We start from the raw sequence: 21,155 nt of genomic DNA, 5'->3' as shown, positions 1-21,155 counted from the left end.
TATTGTTTTTTTCATAAGAAGTGAGCAGCTTTTTACTGTTAGAAAGATGAGAAACTGATGTGCTCCATTGTTTGAAATGCCTGGCTGTGTAGGTGATGTTTTTTTGTTGAGAGTACTAAGCGGGAGGAAGTAGCGGGGGCTTTGGGGTTGGGAAAGTTTCTTAGTAGTTGAAGGAAGACTTGCTGTTGTTTAAGCAAATGTTTCAGGGAAGAAAGGGAGCAGGACATTCTTTCCTTTTAAGTAACTCTTGCTTGCAGTTTGTGAAACTACTTTTATTTGGGGAGGATTGTATGTGTGTCTGAGATGAAAACACAAAGTTGAAAGATCGTGGATACAATTGGATGATGCAGGTTTAGTATGTGGATTATACTAAAGAAATCTTTTGATGTATGCAGTGAACTTCAGAAACTGTCAGTGAAGTGGATTTTCCAGGCTTCTGTCATTACACAGAAGGAAAGAGAAATACGCAGTAACAATTACTTCATACAGAATTGGCCTTTTAATAATTCTTCTGCCTGATAATACTTACTCCAAACTACTTGTTTATACATACATAGACAACGAAGGCAGAAGAGAATAATTCTGGATGACAAGAGCTTGTTGTGATCCTTCCACTTGACTTCCACCAGCTTCAGTGTACTTCCCCTACTGTCAGTTTAATTTCCTTTAAGTATCGCCTGTCATATTGGTATAGCTCGTGAGTTTTGAGTGTTGGCTGTGCAGTTCCCATGGGACATGCTATGCAAGTTCTTATACACAGTGCTTTCATTTATTTGCATTTTTTTGATGATACTTCAAGCAAAACAAAGTTAGAAAAAAGCTGTTATCTGCTTCTAAACTTCTAGGTTGTTTTTTGTTCTACATAATATTCATTTACAACTGAGAAGGAAGACTCGAAAGGCTATGCCGTCTTAATTAGGAAATCTGTGGAGTAACACAGAATAGTAATGTTTCGCGTTAAACCATGTGAAATGTTTTGAAAAAACATTTTTAATTTTTTATTAAAAGGTCAAATATATTAAGATATTATAATTTGGAGTAGTCTTATTTTCTTGAAATAAAAAGACTTATTTCACGAAATAATTAGGGCAACTGTTCATGAAAGTGTTCTGGATCCAGTCCTGTATTTGCTTATCTACTTTCTTAAATTCCTTCTCCTCTATAGGAGATGGTAAGCTGATTATGTGACATAGTGGTCCTAGGTCTTAAAAATGACTTTGCTTTTATTTAAATTGAGATTAAACAACATTTTTTTTTGTTGTTATTGTCTCTGTAACTGAAAGGCTGAGAGGCTCTTTTGTAGGGGTTAGGAAGAAATTGGTACCACTTACTGGTACTGAAAATCCATTACCAGTCCAAAAATTCGGTATTTTTTTTTTCTTTTAGCAAACAAACAAGAAAAATCTAAGTTTCACTGTTGAGGTTGTTGACCTGTTGGAAAAACACTAGCATTTTTGTGTCAGTATTTCATCTCCCAGCTGCTGCAACTTTACTGTCTGCAGTTGACAAGATGGCTGGACATAGAAAGTTTCCAGAACTTGAGAGCAACATCTGGGAGTTTCAGTTTCTTTAGTTACAATGCTCTAAGGAGTACGAGCATCACTGAAGCACTCTGTTTGCAGAGTAGACGATGCTGTTAGTCGTAAAAGAAGCAGCAAGTGACAACAGAGCTTGCATCAAGCATCTGTCAGTACTTGCAGACAGACCTTTGGGGACAATGGCACTAGTACTTGGTAGTGACTAGTGTAAGGAAGTTGTTATTTATAGGGCATTTATTAAAAATGTAAGACACTTTTGTTCTATGTCACTGAGCCAACATAAAGAAATTGCGGTACATCCTGTTGTCTAACAGTTCCATAATTTGCAAAAATTGTTTTTATTAAACTGCAAGACTTGGGGTACTTAAACTGTGACGGGCATTTAGTTTTTTAAGGTGAAATTGTAAACTCTGAAGATGTTATTGGTCAGAGATATTAATAAGATTTTTTTTTCTTAAATGGTGCTTTGGGATGATTGGTGTTTTATGAATATTCTGTTAGGCACGTATAAATTGAAGCATTGGATATCAAGTAAAAGTAGCCTTTTATGGCAATGCTTTTTATACAACAGGAGTCAGGCAGTGGACTACGGAGGAACGTTTTAATAAAACATCCTGTTGCATTTTACATACTAAGCATACATAATCCTGTTGCTTCTAGTATTCTGTTTGTACTGTCACATTTTCCTATTTGTGACAAGTATAAAACTGAAGCTTTTGAAATCTTCCTGTATGATGCATTCCATATGTGAATTCTTTGCATCCTATGTTTCACGGCTTTTGCTAGCTCTATTACTGTATTCTTTAAGTCACTTTAGGACAATTGATTTCAAAAGCTAGGGCTAAAATAAATAAATAAATAAAAATAGTATGCCACACCCCTTAACCCTGTGCTTACTGAATTTAAGCACAGGGACTTCGTAACACATAAGCTTGCAGTGCACTTGCTTGATTCTTTTAATCAAAGAGGGAGCCTCTTTGGTGGTGGTAGTGTAGGTAGAGAACATGGGATTCTGCCAAGGAAGGAGAGAGGCTGGAAATGTCAGGTTTCCTGTGTAGTTCTTAATTGTTCTTACGTTATATTTCCTACACAAATATATTTCCTTGTTCAGTGTCTGGACAGCTAACTAACTGGGACTCCGATACCACCATAAGCCACAGAGAGCTATACTAAAAGAGATTTTCTTTAACAAGTTGTATCGCTTAAGAAAAGTGCTGTTGTCTTATGAAGGGTTTGTAGGTCTTTTCCCATTACTGTTTTGTAACTAAATTCCTAGCCTTTCTTCTCCATATCATAGCCTTTTCTTCTCCACTGAATTAAGCCATCAGTCAAATCAGTATAGATAACTAAAAAAATACATAGCAAAGCTTAATACGTGGAGTCAGGTAGAAAGGGATTTGGTGTTTCCATTCGTTTCCACGAATACATAGTACAAAGTGAATTTCTGAAATCTGTTTTGCTGGGAGCTAGAAAGTTGCTTGTGAAGGTTCACTTTTAGAATATAAATAATGTTGCTTGTATAAAAAGCCTGGCCAAGCAAAACAGTTTGTATGCTACTTTATTTTTTCTTTAATCTTTAGGGATGTAGGCAGGATTTTGTCTGGTTGTTATATGTTGTAACTAATTGAAAAAGGAGCTGATTATACTGTTCTTTCGAACATAAACTCTACGAAGCAGATAACTTTTAACACTTTAAATTCTGGCAGTGGTGTTACAATATAATCTCCAGTATTGCTCCACATGAATATAGTTACTGTCTGTTACTCATTCTTTCCATGCATATACAAAAAAAGCAGATGGGGGGAGTAAAGACAGACATCTGAACTCAGAAGTTCAAGAACTGAGTGGCTGAAATACAGTTAAACAATGTTAAACAGTTAATGAGGAAAAGTAAAAGCTATCTTTAATCTTGTATGTGATTTGATTCAGTCTCTTTCAGATGATTCACTTGGAAATTCAAAAAAGAAGTCCAGCATTCTTGAGACGTTGGGACAGCCTAGGAAAAAAGAAATGAAGAAAAAGGATTCAGTGCCATGGTGGATATCTGAGGAAGATTCAGATGATGGTGGTAAATAATGTTGTTCTGCAATTTTTTGGCCACAGGGTGTCAGGCTAGTTCTTTCCCTTCATGCAGGCTTGGTTTCAGATGATGTCAGTGCAACTCAAGTACTTTAGAACATTACAGTGCAAGTTTGCAAAGGATAAAACTCAAATGTAATTGTATTTTTTAACAGAGATCATATTCAAGCTGTGAGCAAGCCTTCTGCTGTTTGTTTGTTTTTTGTGTAGCTTTCAGGTTACTAAAACTTGTAAAGAGTAAATACAGAGAGTAAGGTAATTAGAAAATGTAACTTATGAATTCTACTGAAATATTTGTAGGTATGTTTCGTAACCAACCTGTTCTTATACTGATGGTTTAACAACAGCAGCTGATTCAAAAACGTCTGCTGTCAGTATTTCCCTTGCCATAAACATGGCTCAAGGAGAAAAGGGCTGTGATAACACAGTCACTAGTTCAGTATGTACTAAGTCACGTAGCTATGGAGGGAAATGTATTATATGCAAGCTTTCCACCTCTGAATTTCCATTCCTTCATCGTTTTCCTATTTGGTAGCAAACCCTAGGGGTAGTTAGTTTCCACAGGGTGATTGTCTCTTCTTCTTGTAATAATCACTGTCCTCTTATTTTCATGATTTGTGTAGCTTGTAACGGAGCTTAACAGAAAATCGCAGAAATCAGGTTTTCATATGACGAAGTTAAGGTACTACTGGGAGTCTCTGATTTTAACAATATCTCTGTCCTGTTGGTGTTGTTATAGTTCATGTCAAATCTTAGTCAGAAATTGTGCCATTTAGGCACAACCTTTAATGGATGTTGTCTGGACTCATGTGTCCTTGGCTTCTAAGATGTTGCTGGAGATCTCCAATGGACATGAGAAAACTCCTATCAGGCAGTGCAGGTAGTTATGAAATATTATGATTTCCTTACTGCTTTTCAAAAAAAATCCTGAAGAACAGTGTGGGCATAGCACGAGAATTAAGCAGTTAGCATGACCTCATTTCTCAATGTTTTTTCAATGAAAATTTTCAGGGGTCTTTAGAAGTTTGTCATTCTTCCATGATTTTTTTGAGATCCTTGAGTCAACCCATAAAGTGCTTTGATGCTTCTCATGCTACTTCAACCAGAAATACTGGAATAGGTACCTAAAGGGCAGGCTAATTAGAACTTTTGGAGAACAGTTCTTAATATGGATTAAGTGCAAAGTAGAACCAGAAGTAATGTGATGATGTCAGGTGGTTCCTGTCCAGACCAATTCAATGGTTTTTATTTTTTTAGCTAAGAATATCTTTTCAGCCATGCAGTTTTAACTAGAGGAAAAGCTACTAGAACTGAAACGTGCTTGATCTTCATTTTGTTGACATATGAAATATAAATAAATTTCTGGTAAACTTGTTACGGTCTTGTATTGGGTTTATGTGGCAAGGTTTTGGTAGCACCGGGGTGCAGGGGTGGCCTCTGTGAGCAGAGCCCAGTAGCTGTCTCATGTCAGATCAGAGCCAGCTCCAGCCACCTGCAAAAGGGACCCTCTGCTGGCCACAGCCAAGACAAGGAGCAACGTTCATTGGGTCTCTGGCAGATTTAAGGAAGGGAAAAAACCTGCTGTGTGACAGCAGCTGGGAGTGAGGAGTGAGAACCAGCCCCGCAGCCCCCCAGGTCGGTGCAGCAGGAGGGCCGGAGGTGCTCCAGGCAGGCAGCAGCAGTTCCCCTGCGGCCTGTGGAGAGGTCCCCGGTGGAGCAGGCTGTCCCCCTGCAGCCCACAGGTCCCACATGGAGCAGATCTCCACGCTGCAGCCCCCCCGTGGAGGAGCCCCCGGTGGAGCAGGTGGATGTGGCCTGGAGGAGGCTGCGGCCCATGGAGAGCCCCCGCAGGAGCAGGCCCTGGGCCGGAGCTGCAGCCCCTGGAGAGGAGCCCACTCAGGAGCAGGGGGTCTGGGGGGAGCTGCCGCCTGTGGGGGACCCGTGCTGGAGCAGTTTGCTCCTGGGGGACGGACCCCATGGTACGGAGCTGTGTGGGAGCAGTTCTTGAAGAGCTGCTGCCTGTGGGCAGCCCCCGCAGGCTCAGTTCGGGCAGGACGGCATCCCGTGGGAGGGACCCCACAGGGAGCAGGGGCAGAGAGGGACCGTGAAGGAGCGGTGGAGAAGAAGCATCGGGGACTGACCGCAGCCCCCATTCCCCGCTGCTGGGGGGGGGAGGTGGAAGAGGGTGGATGGGGAAAAGGTGTTTTTAGTTTGTTTTTAGTTTCTCACTGCTCTAGCTTGTTAGTAGTAGGTAATAATAAATTATATTAATCTCCCTATGCTGAGTCTGTTTTGCTTGTGACGATAATTGCTGAGTGATCTCCTTGTCCTTATCTCAACCCTTCAGCCTTTCCCATCGTACTTTCTCCCACTTTTCCTTGGAGGAGGGGGAGTGAGAGTGGTTGTGGTGGAGCTTAGCTGACCATCAGGGTAAAAGCATCACAGATATCTTAAAACAAACTTATCTTTTAATGTGAAAATATGTAGATGGTAAATCTACCCAGTTTTGCAAGCATGGAATCAATTTACCCATGAAAGAAGCGAGACTGTTCATATTCATGCTCTTCCTGAGGGACTGATGTGCTTCTAGAACTGCTCCTTTTTTTCCTTTCTCTGTCTCTCTTTGTGTTGCACGCTTCTGTGCTTCCATCAAATACAATTTTGCTAGGTCTAATATTCTTCAGTAGATGTGTGTTATGAATTATGTTGCTCTCGTGTATTAGTAATGGATGAAGGCACAGCAGCATTGCAACATAAGTTACTGCAAGGGATGAAATGAGGAAAGAAGGTGATCTAGTTTTGTAGCTTTTTGTAAGGTTATTAAATGTGCCGTAAATAGCAAAATAATTGTCCTGCTGAAGAAATAGTAATATTGCTCTGATGACAGCAAATATGGAAGTAAGCTGAGTTTAAGTTCTGAGAAGTGTAAATTTAGCATTTTTTCAAAACTTTGTGCAGAGCCTTGTGAATTCTCATAAGCTTGAACCTCCATGTTGGTTTGCAGATAAGACTCTTATTAACAGGCTGTCAGGTACTATAATTATTATTCTCTAAGTGTTTTGTTATCGTGAATTACCATTATGTAAATGTATGAATCTCACCTCCACCCCCAGTGCAGCATTACAAATACGTGAGCTAGCTCCATATGAGTTGATGTATTTGAATGGCACCATGGAGAGAGATTGTGATATTAATGAAGTGCAAAGTCTGGCTAATTAGCTTGAGCTATGCACCAGGGTGATAAACGGTTTTCAGTTTGGGGTTTTCATTTTGAGCTGCTTTAGTATCTATACCATGCTTTCCTGAAAGACATGAGACAGGTGACTGGAGGGCTATATATTTCTGCAAGTATTTGTTGTCTGAATGTTTTTTCCAAGGCGTCTCATTGCCAAAGTGTTGGGAAATAGGTAGCAATTTGTACGAATAACCTCTTTTCACTTGGTTTTGTAGGCTAATGGTAAACAGTGTAAACTACTTCTGTTCTTTTGGCTAAGCATAGTAAAGTACATTTTAAAATAACTCTGCTTATTATTCTAGGCACGTTTGAACTCTGTTCTTCAGCTTTAAGCTGAAATGTGTAAATTATGATTCAAGATACGGTCTTCCATATTTGACAGGTTAAAGACATATCTCTAACTAATATGATGTCTACTTGTTTTTGCCATTTAAATGATAAAGAGAAATTGGGTTATAATAACTGCTGTCCTGTCTTGCTTGCCTGTCTATTCTTGCTGTTTGTCTTACTTTTCAAGATTTTCAAACAAGATTTGTTAAAGTGAGAAAAGAGAAGAAAAGGATGGAAAGCCATGCTGAAGTAGTGGAAAACAATGAAAAACAGATTCCACATTCAGATTTCCAGTCTGGTATTTGATTAAATATGTTTTGCTCAGTTTATTCAATATCAGCCTTATATTACTAGTACATTTCCTGTAGAAAATGCTTTTGTAAATAGTCCTTTTGACCTAGTTTTCTCATGAAGGCAAGCTGCCACTTAATTTGTTTGTCATTTCCCAAAGAAACTAACAAGTGTGTGAACTTTTGCTTAATTGTTGTTACATCATTGATCACTGTACCTAGCGATGTAGGTAGGTAGACAGTATTGAATGTAAGCAAATGGGGGAGGAAAATAACCTTGAAAGTCATAACAAAGATCAGTATAGTTAATAAACAGAAAATACCTTTTCTGTATTTCCTACTCAATAAATATTAATATTCGGTGTTCTATTTGTTGAAGCTGAAAAACTCCAGTCAGATAAGTATTAATATTATTTTCCCTCTGCTGTGCATGCTGCATCTGAAATGGAAACAGTGCAGTTGGTATCATAATGACAAATTAGGTTATTTAATCTGAGGGATTATTTTAGTCAACGTAATTTCAGATTCAGCCATCTATATGAAGTAACTATTAATGCTATCTGAGAAGAAACTCCAATAATAATTAAGAATTATAATTGTTGCTCTATGAAACGCTTTTGTGTAAAGTATAGTAGCAATTAACTTGAGATATATATATATATATATATATATATACTACATTAAATGTAGCTTTGATGTTGAATTCAAACAGATTCAATAATATTTTGGAGAGCCATGACAAAGAAATATTTGGCAGTTGATCCTGTTTGTGACTGCGTAGTCTATAGATCATTTTCCTTATGGTAGATTTCTAGAGTGTATGTCCTGTTTTCATAAGCCTCCTTTGTGCAAAATAGCTGTAAAGCATCTCGGTCTGGGATAAAAACATTAAAATTGACTGTCTCAAATTAAGCTTTACATTTGAAATGTGAGCAATAGGAGAAGTTTGACAGCTATGTCAAATTACCGTTTTAAAAGGCACGGGTGTTTGCATTATTTACAACTGAAGGCATGCTGTCAACATTTTTGGTGTTTCTGTAGATGTGGGAGAATGAAGGTAGAGAAGTGATGCCTCATTAGTGGTCTTGGCCATCAGTCAGGGGAATAAAGGACCCATATATTGTATCTGCAAGGGTTTTAGAGCTTTTTCTTTTGACTTTAGCCTGCATCTGTCATATGTTTATCTTCCTTTAATCATCTTGCATATTTCTGAGTTCTACGAGCTTCTGGTCAGATCTCCCTATAGTCCTCCTGTTTGTAGACAACAGGAGTGCTTGACCAGCACTCAGCTTGACCAAGCACCAGCTTGACCAAAGGCAGCCTTTGCTCTCTCATGTGTCAAGGTAAATTTGAACAATCCGTAACTAAGAATTTTCTCTGAATTAGCCAGTTTAGGAGCACCCTACCACCCCTACAAAGCACATACACAAACACATATGCTTGATGGTTTGGACAAGTCTCATGCAGTGCATCTGTCTAGTCTAGGGTAATATAAAGTGTATAGTTTGACTATCATCTAAGTCTCATGAGAGAGCACAGTTTTCAGCAATGGTACTGTTATCTAAAATTTAATTAGTTGTAAAGTGAATAGGTGTTTGGTTTTATTGGCCACTAAGCAAGTCCTCACAGGGGTTTAAACAGGCAATATGCAGTTCTTGTAACCGCCAGTGGTAAAGGTGGTAGTAATTCACATCTTGCCTATGTTTTTCTGCTTTTCTTTGAACTGATCTAGATGCTTTCTTTCAAAACCTATAGTACAAAAGTTCTTTTATTGTTGAAGTAGTTTTCTTAGTTTTCTTTTTCTTTGTTTTCAGTTAATGTATACATTGAGCAACAATAGAACAATGTATTTGAATGCAAGGTGTATATGGAGTAAGAACTAATGAGTAATTTTTCTTTTAAAAATGAAAGAGCAAAAAAATTAGTTTCAGCATCCTTAAATACTAACTTGTCTGTTTTTATTTATAGCTGCAAAATTTTAGATAATTCAACAAGAAAATGAATTACATTATTTTTTCGGAATTGGCAATCTGAATACTCACACCCTATTTTTCTCTTTATTCCCTGTCCATTGTATATTAAAATTCATAAATGTTTGTGTACACCTAAAAGTAGTTCCCCCTAAACCTTCTTCCAGTGCATCTCGGAGCAAGGCTTTGTCTAAATTCCAAATGCTGGAAAAATTCCATAAGAACAAGAAAGATTCATATTTAAACAAAGAAGAAGAAAGCATCGCTTCTGACAGTCCAGACAATTTGGAGGGTAACAAAATTACTGTGTTTTATATGATATCAAAAAGAAAATTGCTCAGTTCTGTAAGTCGTGGTCATATTACAAATAACAGAAGTAAGTGTCATCATATCTAGGTTTGAGCCCTGCGTATTTATGTTCTTAAGGTTTTCTCTGCAGGTGTGATAAAATATTTTTCTAAGTGAAATTCAGGTTCTTACTTTAATTTATTGTAAGGGGCAGTATACCACGTATCATGAGTCTTGCAAAATATTGCAAGAATTAACAGTGCAAGGCTATGAGTAGTAAAATGAAACTGCTGCTCAAGAAATCATTTTCACAAGAAATAAAAATGCCCCCCCCATCACCCTTGCAAGTCCCTCAGAAATCGATAAGACTATTCAAACAGTCAAAAAGCACAGCGAAAATATAAACTTTGAAAACCATCCAAGTTGATGTTGTTTTTTTCCAAGTTCAATAGGTTTCTCAGAGTTCAGATTGTGTAGGGCTAGTAAAAAGATGTTCTTGCCTTCAGCAGCAACAGTAGTATCCCCTTGTAATCTGGTGCACATATCTGGGAATTGGGAGTGGCTGAGTTATAAACCTCGGTGGCTGTAAAACAGCATTTGATTTTCAGATTATAGTTGGAAAGTGCTTTTTAAAAAGCTCAGGTCAAATTTGAACGGGAAAATTACTTGAATATATCAGTTAAAAAAAATCGTGAAAACTTCAAGAGCAGTGCAAGTCTGTCAGTTTATTGACCTTGAGATAATTAAAATAAAATTAAGGAAAATGTTTTGGTTTTTATTATTTTGTTTCATTAAAAGTTGAGATTGCAGTTAATCTAAAGCTGTGCAAAAAAATTGGGATCCAGCTGAAAACAGACTCCCATTTGCTGTCTTGATAGCTAGAACAAAGTGCCCATCTGGGTAAATCACTTTAAATTACTGCATTTAGCTATCAGAGAAATGGACTATTCATGTTTTTTTTAGCTTCTGTACAGCACAATGAGTTTTTCATTTCCTAGTTTTCAATGTAGTAGCAAATAGGTTTTGTTTAGGTAGTAACTGTATAGAGGTGGAGCTTGGCCTTAAGTTAGTCTCCAACATCCATTTGTAGCATGCAAGGTAAGTCAGAGCTCTGTATCAGGGAGGGAACCAAAGTTAGGTACAGGAATGGAAGTCATTTGCAAGATGTAAAATCACATGTATTTAGCCTCCCAGTAAAACATGTAAGGGGACTTTGTCATTGCAACTCAAGGAAAAATACTGTACTACTACTTAACAAGAAGGCTCTTAAAATCAGAATACACGTGCTAAGGGCTGGCCATTAGGGAAGGAAAAGATGTTCAGACTTCTTTTTTTCCCCCCTTTTTCTCCCCTTCCTCCCCTCTTTGCCTCACTCTGGTACGTTTTCAGTATTGAAGGGAGGGGGTCCTCCATTGTCATTATATAGGCAAGTATGGCATTTCTTTAAAGGAACTTAGTTGGACTTGTATATTACAAGGACAGAATAACAGCCTAGATTGATCAGCACATGGGAGACAGGTTTGGTGTTCTTGATGTGCGGGATTATTGAGGTATGCATCTCCTGCAATCCCCTGCCAACAGGAAATGAGCTTTTGTCAGTGTCTTCACCCCTCCTGGTACGTTCAGTACAAGCACACAGCTACAGTCTAAACATCCTTTGGCCAGACAGAATAAATTCTGAGTTTATTTTGCTGACTGGAGATTCATTTTGGAAAAGACAGACGTGGTAACAATCCAAGCCTAAAAGTGGATGTTGCGGGGGGAGGCAGAAGGGACTTAGTACAGCTTATTTAAGTAGTAATTTACTGCAATATTTGGCTTTTGGTTTTTGGTAAGGAAGTAGGTACAGCAGCATTCTGTTTGAGAGCAGAATTCGCACATAAAGTTAGTGAACTGCCTTCGCAATAATTAAGTTACAGTAAGGAGAGCAACTGCATATTGCAGTTACAAAAGCACACAGAATGGAAGAACTATGTGTTCGTCAGCAACCTCTAAGTTTGGTTACTTTTTTTTTTCCCCTAAAGCGCTTAATTTGCAACAAATGAAATGTAGCTGTTAAGCCAATGGCTACAAATTTTAGAAGTCTGGTGCTTTCTTGGGGATAGTTAATCAAACATAATTAATAGATTTTCAACAAGGAAGTGTTAGTTTCTCTGTTCTTTTAACAACAACAACAACAAAAATAAGTTAATTGTTCTCCAGTTGTTCTCAATGAGTAGTGTTACAGGAAGTCGATAACAGTTGTTACATTTATCCCATGCTGAACTTTAGGCTTGGGCCTAAATATGTAGGATGGGAAGAAAATGTTTATAATAGGCCAGTTAACTCTAAACAAGGTTTTACATATCATAACAGAAACAGAAGTTAGAAGAACACAATTTGTAAGATTGTACATCTTTGCAGTTGCAACAAGATCAAAAAAAGGTGGTTCTGGAACACGACTGAAGTGTCATACAAACAGCTTCTAGGTGATAGTAATATTGCAGCTTCCTTCCTAGGAATGCTTGGATCAAGTGGAAGCATTGTCAAGATACAGAACGCTTTGCAGCTGATGGGAGGAACTGATGAGAATACGCACGCAGAAAAGATGCCTCTTCAGACAAGTAATGGGATCGCTGTCTCCTTAAGTAGAGACAGCCTGGAGACAAATGGTGAGAACTGAGAGTGCAACCACTTCAGGAAGTTAGCTAGATCTAAACCTAAATTATTATTACAAAATTTCCTCTAATTTATTGCAAGTTGAGATTCTTCACTTCTCAGCTGAAGCTTATGGATTGAAGGTTCCTTATATTAATTTGTGATAATTTGATACTGTTAATAGTTTGTAAGTCTGTCTATAGTTGTAGTTAACTGTTATGACTATTACGTGTAGTCGTAGAGTGCCAACACAGTTAGTTTATTCTGTTTTCTCAAATTTAGATTCAGTGGTAGCTTCTGGGCCTAATCAAAGTATCACAGGAGTTGGATTGGATACCCTGGAAGAACAAGAAGAAAAAGAGATCTTTTTTGCCAAACTCGAACAGGAAGCTTCATCAACTATTGATTATTCAAGATTAAATAAAGAGCTGGATTCCAATGATTCTGTAATACTAGCACCATTTGTTCGGTAATTTAGAGGGAAGAAAAGTTGCAGACTATAGTAGTGGGCACAAATGACCTGGGCATCTGAATACCACATTTGGGTATCCGTGAGACAAGATCCTGTATGTTTTTCTGGGTGTGGATGGGTTTTGTTTTTGTTGTTGGTTTACTTTTTTTTTTCTAAAGACAAAGAAAGTGGGTTTAATAAATAAAGAAGTAAGGCAAGAGCATGGCTAGGTGATGAATGAACATAGCTACATCATGTTTGTACAACACAATAGTTACAAGTTGATTTAATGTTCTTAATTGTAAGGTGTAACTAAATGACAAGAGATAACAGCTGATAGTAACTAGGTAGTAGACCAAAAAATACTCTATTTCCCCTTGGATGAATATGGAGGAAAGACAGACTAGGGAAATCCATTTATAATCTGTAATGTGAAAACAAGTTCAAATATCTGTGAGAATAATGGAGGAACGGGCAGTTCAGACTGCATTCATTAAAAATATTAAGTGTAAACATCCAATGTGAGAACAGCTGGAGAGTCAGAGTTCTGGAGAGTTTTAAGCAAGAAAGGGGAAAGAGATGATTTTGTTTTGGTAATGCAGAATGAAAAGGTCAGAACAGGAAGCAAGCCTGATGATAAATGTTTGTGTGAGAATCTGGTGTAGATGTTGGAGGGAATGCAGAAAGGAGGTGATTTTAAGAGTTAGATTGAGAATTTGAAGTATGGAGATACACAATATGATGGAAATGGAAATAAATATGATAAACATACATATTTATTTTAATAACTACTGACATTTACCTCATTTACCTGACTTTCTTACCTATGATTTGATATGATGGAGAAATTAAGGTTTCTGGTACTTCTTACAATTAGCAATAAATGTGAAGTTTTATGAGTTAAAAAATGTATTTATTTACTCTCCAAGAAGAGACAGTAAATTTTTCATTTTGTTTCTCAGAAATGAAGAAAGTAAAAAAGGAGAAGAGGAAGCTGCACATGAAGAGAAATCTGGTAATACTATCTAAGCTGTTAAGCTGTTCATTTGAAGATTCTTTTTTTTTTTTTTTTTAAGTGCATATGCTATGAATTGCAACAACCTCATTAAGCAATAACAGAAATAAATTTGTGGATTAGTGCTCCTGTTCAGATGCAAAGTCTTCAGAAGACTTCATAGCAGGGCATCAGAGGATGCCTTGTGCTTTTTATTTTGATTTGGATTTTTAATCTATTGTGACCAAAACGTATGAGACAGGAAAAAAAAACAAAAAAAACAACCCTGATCTTGAAATACCCCTTAACATTTGAGTTACTCCAGTGTTTCAAGTGTCATCTTCTGTATTTTTGTTCTGTCTTTTCCTGCCTGAGCTTGATCTCTGTAATTTGCAGTATTACTCTTACCTGATCTTTTTTTTTCCAAGTTTCCATGCTATACTCCTTCCATACGTGTCTTTCTGTATTCATATTTCATTTGCCTTCTTTATTTCACTCTTCATTCCTAATATATGATAAAGATTTAGCTGAAGTTTTGAGGGATACTGAGCTTGAATTTCCCAAATATAAAGAGGCCATATTTGTAAATCACAGGAAATCTCTTCAGAAATATGATTGATCAATAGATCGCAGATCATGGTAGGTGTCGCAGAAATACTATAGCAACTTCGTAGCTTTGCATCATTTCACCCTAAAGTGAGAGAAAATGATTGAATAAAAACGGTCAATTCAAGTAGGCCACAAGGTGACAGAGTTAATTTACATCTGTCATACAACAAACTTCATTTGTATTTGGAGATATTATGTGTGACTTTTACTGTAGTTTTTCTACTATACACAGTATCAAAAACTTTCTGTTTTTGTGGAACAAGTAATAGTGGTGGTAGCTGTTCTTAGCTGAGAGTTTGGGACAGAGGAAATAGCTTTTCCCATACTGCTTTATCTTTCCTGAATATTGCATTTGTTTGATGTTTATTTTACTCTTCAGGCAGCTACAGTGAAGATTTTGAAGAAGAAACAGATGCTAATCCTGGCTTTAAGGCTGAAGGAAATCAGGTAAATCAAAATATGATGTCAGGAGTGAAAGTGTTTAAGACAAATATAACTTTGCAAGTGTTTATATTCCTTTCATGAACTGTAAAATCTCTGCAATGTATAACTGTGAATATACTAAACCCTTGTATTATATGTACTGTCTGAAAGAATATAATGATCCTAGGACTATATTGTTTTATTGAGGATATACACTTCCCTGTAATGTATCACTAAGCATTAAGTTCTTCACAGGGTTGCCTACCTATTCCTCCTCTGAATTCAGAACTGTGGAAGAGTGCAGAAATCATGAGCTCTGCTTAGAGCCTCAGGACGGACAGTGATTAATTTCTCCCATGGAGCTATTAAAGTGGTGTCTATGCTAGCAAGTGACACAGACCAAAAGAAGCAGATCAGTATGGAGAAGCAGTTTGGCCAGAGAACGCAAAATCTACACAGCTTTGGGAATATTGCTATCAAGCTGCTTGGTCAGGTCTTTTGAGGTGGAGCATGTGTGGCTGGACCACACCAGGTGCATTCCTGGAGCATGCCTTCTGGTTTTGATTTTTAGGAAAGGAGTCTATAAAGCACTGTGTTCATCTATAGTAGATAATTTGTAGTTCTTTTTAAGTTTATTGGAGTAATATTTCTAAGAAATGTTTGAAAAGAACAAATAGAATGGAACTGTAATATACTTACTGCTACATTATTTTATATTCTGAAATTACGGTAGAAGACAACCAGGAAGGTGTAAATATCATATTTCATTTATGCAGAGTATCATTTAGTTCCCAGTCACTTACAAGAGGGTTTTTAGAGTACAGGGTGTTGAAAGAGGAGAGCTTTAGAAAAGTGCACATGCTTGGAACACTAAGAACTGCTTTAGTTCTTAGGTTTTGGGCCAGCTTTTAAAGTTTGTCCAGATTTTTTTTTCATGAAATTCCAAAAGTAATATTTTTGTTTATTCTTCACAGGAACCAAACACTGGCATGCTGGCTAAAGGTAAAATACAAAATTTCATCAGTAGAAGAATATTAAATGTACCTTTTTGATACTTTTTCATCTGATTGTATTACTTGATTTTTTTTTTTTACTTAATTTGGTTGTGTTCTACTGGAAGTCTGTTGGACTGAAATGATTAAAAATAAATCTACGTGTTAGCACTTCAAAGTAATTACTAATTTAATTTTTTATTTTACTAGACAGTACTTTCGATGCTTATATTTAGAGTTACTAATATTAATGGCATTATAATAATCTATATGGCTGCTTTTTTGGCACATTTAGAGCATCAAGATAAGCTTTGGTGTACTCCTAATTCCAGCGTAGATGGACTATGAATAAGAGAACTGTGTTTTCTTTAACGCTTATCTTCTTTGTTTTAGTTGTATTACTTGATTCACAAGATTCAACTACAGAACTTCAAAAGACTGTTGAAACATCAGATGTAGCACTAGGTGAACATTATCTGCCTCAAGGAGTTAGTGGAATTGAAATGAAAGAAACAGGTAAAGATTTTTATTTATTTTAAGCAAACAGATAGTTCTGGAGTCTTCATTTGTTCTTAAGTTGTCAGTGAACTTGACGCCCTTGGCTTTTATTAACGTATCTTGAGAGGAGAAGGAATTATCTCAGTAAAAAGGTGTCTTTTTAGCATAAACACACCTTCTTACCCTTGGTTACTGTAAAGTTGCTTTTGACATTGCAGTCTGATTTAAATACAATCTCTTTTAGTTATTCACCATAGCTAAAATTCTGCTTTGTCAGTGTTCAGCAATAAAATACACTGTTGTACAAAGCTCTGTAAGAGATTGTACCTAGCTGATAACCAGAGTATGGCTCTGATGGCATCTATTAAAATTGTTGTTTCACATATACTGTTAGCTTTAGTAATGAGACAATAGTGGGGGTAGGGCTGGGAAAGGTACGCAAACTGTAGATAAGGCTATGTAGCTCATACTAATTAACTTGGTAACTGTTTACTTTTGTAGCAGAAATGAGACATTTATTTTTTCCATACTTGAAAACACTGTTCTCACCTGATAATAGTCCAGGCTTGTAACTGAAACATGGGTTCTGGTGATGTTTCCCATGCAGAAAGTCCTGTAGTAGCTCTTAAGGGCTTGTATTTTTCACAGGCACTTCCTATGGACAAATTACCAGTGACATCGAAGCATTATGCCAAGCATATCATCACATTGATCAGTCTTTGGAAGACACTGATGAGCAAAAAATACATGATTCTGCAATGGCAATCTCAAAGTGCTTATTGGAAAGTGTTTCACAAAATAATGATATCTATTCAAAAAACGTGTCAACCACTGAATCAGGTAAATACCTTAAATGAAGGTGTGCATTGTACAAGCATGTGAGTGAACTGGTAATATCTTTAATATTCAATTTATGAAACATTTTTAAATGTTGTCCTTTTTACAAATACATTTTCTAATCTTTTAAAAATATTTTTATTACTTTGCGCTAATTAGACCTACCTACTGTGGAAGAACTGATGAGACCTATTAAAGGAGACTCATATAATGCCAGAAGATTTGATTTGGAACCTGAAAGGTATTTATTTCAGAACGTGTTTTAAGAATTGTAATAACTTAAGTCCATTAACTATTTGTGAAAAACAGCTTACAAATGACTCATCTGTCTTTTTCACTTTTTTCACTAAGACTGAAATTTTACTCTTTTGCATTGGCATTATGGCATATTGCTGTGAATTGTACAATGGTTATACAGTTAGTTGCTTTAGACCAGGATGCCCAAACTTCGTTTAGGCGATAAGCAGCAACATTTGCCACGTCATTTGGATGAGTCTTCCTCGTGCTGACAACTACTACAAATAGGATCTCTGCTTTTTGGGACTTCTGCTCCTTGTTTCCCTCCCCTGTACATGGCTTTCACCCCACATCCTATCCTAGTTCTCTGATCTGCACAGTCTGGGAAGAGATCACATCTTCTTACACTGCTTATTACTCTTGTAATTCCTACTAACCTATGCTCCATACCTGCTTTTGTTCTACTCCAACTGTTATGTAGAGAAGAAAGCACAGCCATCAGAAATAGGTTTTGCTTAACAAATTATTTTGGGGAGCTTAACACTTTGCAGAAATTATCATTTGTGGTTTTATTAACACTGACTGCATGCTTGCGGGTGTTCGTCTTATAGCCCAGTTTGGTGCCTTCACAAAAGCAGTTACTGCTGGGAAATGTCTCTTGTTTCACAGTGTGGGAGTGAATCTTCAGCCTAGTGTCTCTTTTTTTTTTTTATAACTAAATCTGCAAGATTGTTCTTAAAAAGAGCCTAGTGACTCTCACGTTCAAGCAGTCTTTACAGATGTTATATAAAGAGAAAATGGCCCACTTTTTCCAGAGTCGCAGAAAGGCAAAGGGCAAAAATCTTACTATATAGTGACTTTATTCCTTTTTCTTGTAGTCCTGTGAAACAGACAGGCAGTACAGGAAATGAACTTGTCAATCACTTGCCCTTTAAAGAGCACCAGAATAATACAGTTTGGGAGACAAACTTACTTGAAAAATCTAACAAAGACGAGAGCATCTTTCTGCAGATGGGTGCAAATAAATGTAACCTTCAGAGGGTGACTGAAAAAGAAATTCAGACCACTGAAGTTCAGCCTGATGTACTAAATGAAAAGATGGTAGAAGACTGTCTGCTTTCACAAGGCAGCAAAACTAACCAGGTAAGTAGTATCAAACAGATTTTTATTATGTGAAAATACATTCAAAATGTATGTGTCTTTAGACTGCCTGTTATTTGATTATGCTCTGATGTCTAGAAATTAAGAGTGTTGCTCTTTTTCTTGAAACCTTCATGTTATGGTCGCTATTGTTAGAGATATCCACATCCAGTGGACTTTGGGACTGGCAGGACAGGAAGAATCTTAGCCCAATACATGCAAGGCTGTTGCAGTTCCATATCCCCACATCAAGCTAGTAGTGAGTTTGAGCATGTATTCTCATTGAGGGGACTGTGTGAACACACACAAGGCTCAGAATGGAGAATGTACCCACAGAGTGGATAGTTAGAAATACAGCTCATTAAGAGCGTAGATTAGACTGATCAGATGTAGGGCTTTTAATCAGACTAGCATGGTGACTAGCAAACCAGTCAGCTTCTCTAATCTTGATTTCTATTTCCCACACTTGTTTCTACCTAATCCATATGAATCCTTCCTTTCACCTAATTTGCCGTTTGTTTAGTTGATTCATTCTGGTGGGCTTCACACAGGGCCAGTAAGCTAATCTTTCCTGTTTAATAATCATTTGCTGTTCCTGAGAGTCAAGTGCTCTGTTTTTAATGATGAGGTTTAGGTAAGGTTTCTCTACCTGCCTCTGTTTCTCTTCCTTGCTTGTTTTCTTTGTTCACTGTGATTTAGCCTTTAGTCAAATAACCTGATAGCTACACGTTTCGGTAAGCTAAAGATCCTGTAATATAATACTACTTCCCAGAACGATGAAACAGAACCAGTGCAAATACTTGTTTTATATAAACTTCTGAAGTAGGAAAGCATAATAAATTCTGCAGGATGTCATGCTACTCGGCTAAAATTAAATCTTAAAATTAATTCCCTTGTTTTTTTTCTTCCCCGCCCACTCAGTAGTCTTATTGCTGGGTAATTCTGGTAACTGATTCTATGTTTTTCTGGTAGCAAAAGTTGCCTTCAGATCACACTAAACCCTAAAACCTGTTTTAAATAAATGCGCTCTGTCATAGGCTATTCAGTCGCATTCCACGAAGAATGAAAGATCAGAGTCAATGACAACTAAGCAAATGTTGTACAAGAATAACAGAAGTGCAGCACCTTTACATAAAAAGAAGTCTTCGTATGGTCCTCAAGGAGTGGTTAGAAGTTCTGGGTATGGGAAAGCCACTTCGCACTCAAAACAGTCTTTTCCAGCTACTGAAAGGAAAATGCCAAAAGAAACTTTCAAGAAAAACACTGTGAAAGCCAGAAGTCCTTCACACAGAGCCAAATCTAAAGGTAGTTCTATCTTAAGAGGTCTGAATTTTACTTTTTAGAGCCAGAGAGCTTTGCTGTTCATGCTTCACATCCTCTTTCTCTCCTAGGTCCCGTCCCTCCCCCCCCCGCCCCCCTCCCCACCCCAAAAAAAAAGTTAACGTTTCAAAATGGTGTAGAAGAATCCAAAACTAAATGTGCTAAATGTGATTAAGTACTGATTTTTTTTCTATATTTTTCTGTATATAAATCACCACTATATTTAGGATTTAGCTATTGTTCACCAGTAAGTCCAAAACAACACGAAGTCCAAAACAGCTGCTGTTCAAAAATGAATCTCTATACATTACATTTTTAATTACAGTAAATGCAAAGATTTGCTAATAAACTAGCTTCTGCACATGATACTGAATTTATATTCTCAGCTTCTTTTTTCATCTTTGTTTTTCTAGAAAACAAAACACTCTAAAATAAATGAATGAATGTCCTCTTTCCTGTTCATGTCTCCTGTTGTAGCACTAAGGAATGGATAATACCTGTGTAGTCCTGTAAATGCTGAGCTGCAAGTAGAGGACTTTATTTATTTATTTTTGATGACTGACCTCTTGCTGGAAGGGTTTTCTGAGATAATTCAGCTGGCCATCTTTTGCCAGGCCACATTTGCAGTCTCAAGAGGCGTGGGAAGATAACTTTCTGGATGCTGAGGTTTTAGCACACTTCTACCATGTAATGCTTTTGAAAACCCTGCAAGTAGTGTTGGGAAAACCAGTTGAGGATTAAGTTGCCTGCCTTAAAGAGATGCTTCAGTGACAGCTGTCAGACTAAGAGACCTTGTTCCTTACAGCATTGCTGTAAGAGCTGGAGATGGTGCAAGTGTACAGGCAGACAGAGGTGATGGAAGTGAAAGAGAAGTCCTAAGAAAATGAGGACTCTAGCCTCACTCAAACATGCTTTTCTCTCTCTGTCTAAACAATTCTCCCACAGTGATTTCAGGTGCATTCAGAAGTTACTTTCAAGAGAATGCATCCTGCTTCTGTAGCTAGGAAGAGAAAGGCGTTGAAGCAAACAGTTCCCTAATCATCAGTGCTGAGGGAGCACCTTTGTGAGATGAGTGTGGAAAAAATGTAAAAAGTATTAAATCTGGAAAATGATAATTGCCTGTTTGTTTTTAGGTATGATATTCCTAAGGAGGAGCTCTTAGCTTAAATCATTAAAGGCAGGAATGAAGCGGCAGTTGTAGTTAGTACTTGTATTTCAGAAGGCTAAGTTGTGCATAGTTCCATGTATGGTAGTTACTTTCTAGGGGGAGCTTCCTTGGTTTTTACT

General features: G+C 37.3%; 1 protein-coding gene across 2 annotated transcripts in view; it reads left to right on the top strand.

Moving 5' to 3' along the window:
• Nucleotides 1–21,155, top strand: part of CEP162 (centrosomal protein 162) — a 41,603-nt gene that overhangs the window by 3,448 nt on the left and 17,000 nt on the right. Inside the window, exons 1-12 of one of the 2 annotated variants that reach the window (XM_050709895.1) lie at nt 3,480–3,606; nt 9,610–9,734; nt 12,229–12,381; nt 12,650–12,836; nt 13,781–13,833; nt 14,801–14,868; nt 15,819–15,846; nt 16,230–16,352; nt 16,983–17,174; nt 17,331–17,412; nt 18,287–18,551; nt 19,586–19,853. In XM_050709895.1, the coding sequence (XP_050565852.1) occupies nt 9,644–9,734; nt 12,229–12,381; nt 12,650–12,836; nt 13,781–13,833; nt 14,801–14,868; nt 15,819–15,846; nt 16,230–16,352; nt 16,983–17,174; nt 17,331–17,412; nt 18,287–18,551; nt 19,586–19,853 (1,510 nt within the window). In that variant the 5' untranslated portion in view covers nt 3,480–3,606; nt 9,610–9,643. Of the gene's footprint in view, nt 1–3,467; nt 3,607–9,609; nt 9,735–12,228; nt 12,382–12,649; nt 12,837–13,780; nt 13,834–14,800; nt 14,869–15,818; nt 15,847–16,229; nt 16,353–16,982; nt 17,175–17,330; nt 17,413–18,286; nt 18,552–19,585; nt 19,854–21,155 lie in introns of those variants that run through there. The other variant, XM_035559530.2, reaches the window with a different exon arrangement.

This window comes from Cygnus atratus, chromosome 3 (assembly GCF_013377495.2).
Source record: "Cygnus atratus isolate AKBS03 ecotype Queensland, Australia chromosome 3, CAtr_DNAZoo_HiC_assembly, whole genome shotgun sequence".
In the NCBI taxonomy this organism is placed as follows: domain Eukaryota; kingdom Metazoa; phylum Chordata; class Aves; order Anseriformes; family Anatidae; genus Cygnus; species Cygnus atratus.
Note: the sequence above shows the minus strand (reverse complement) of the source record. Positions and strands in the feature narration are given on the sequence as shown.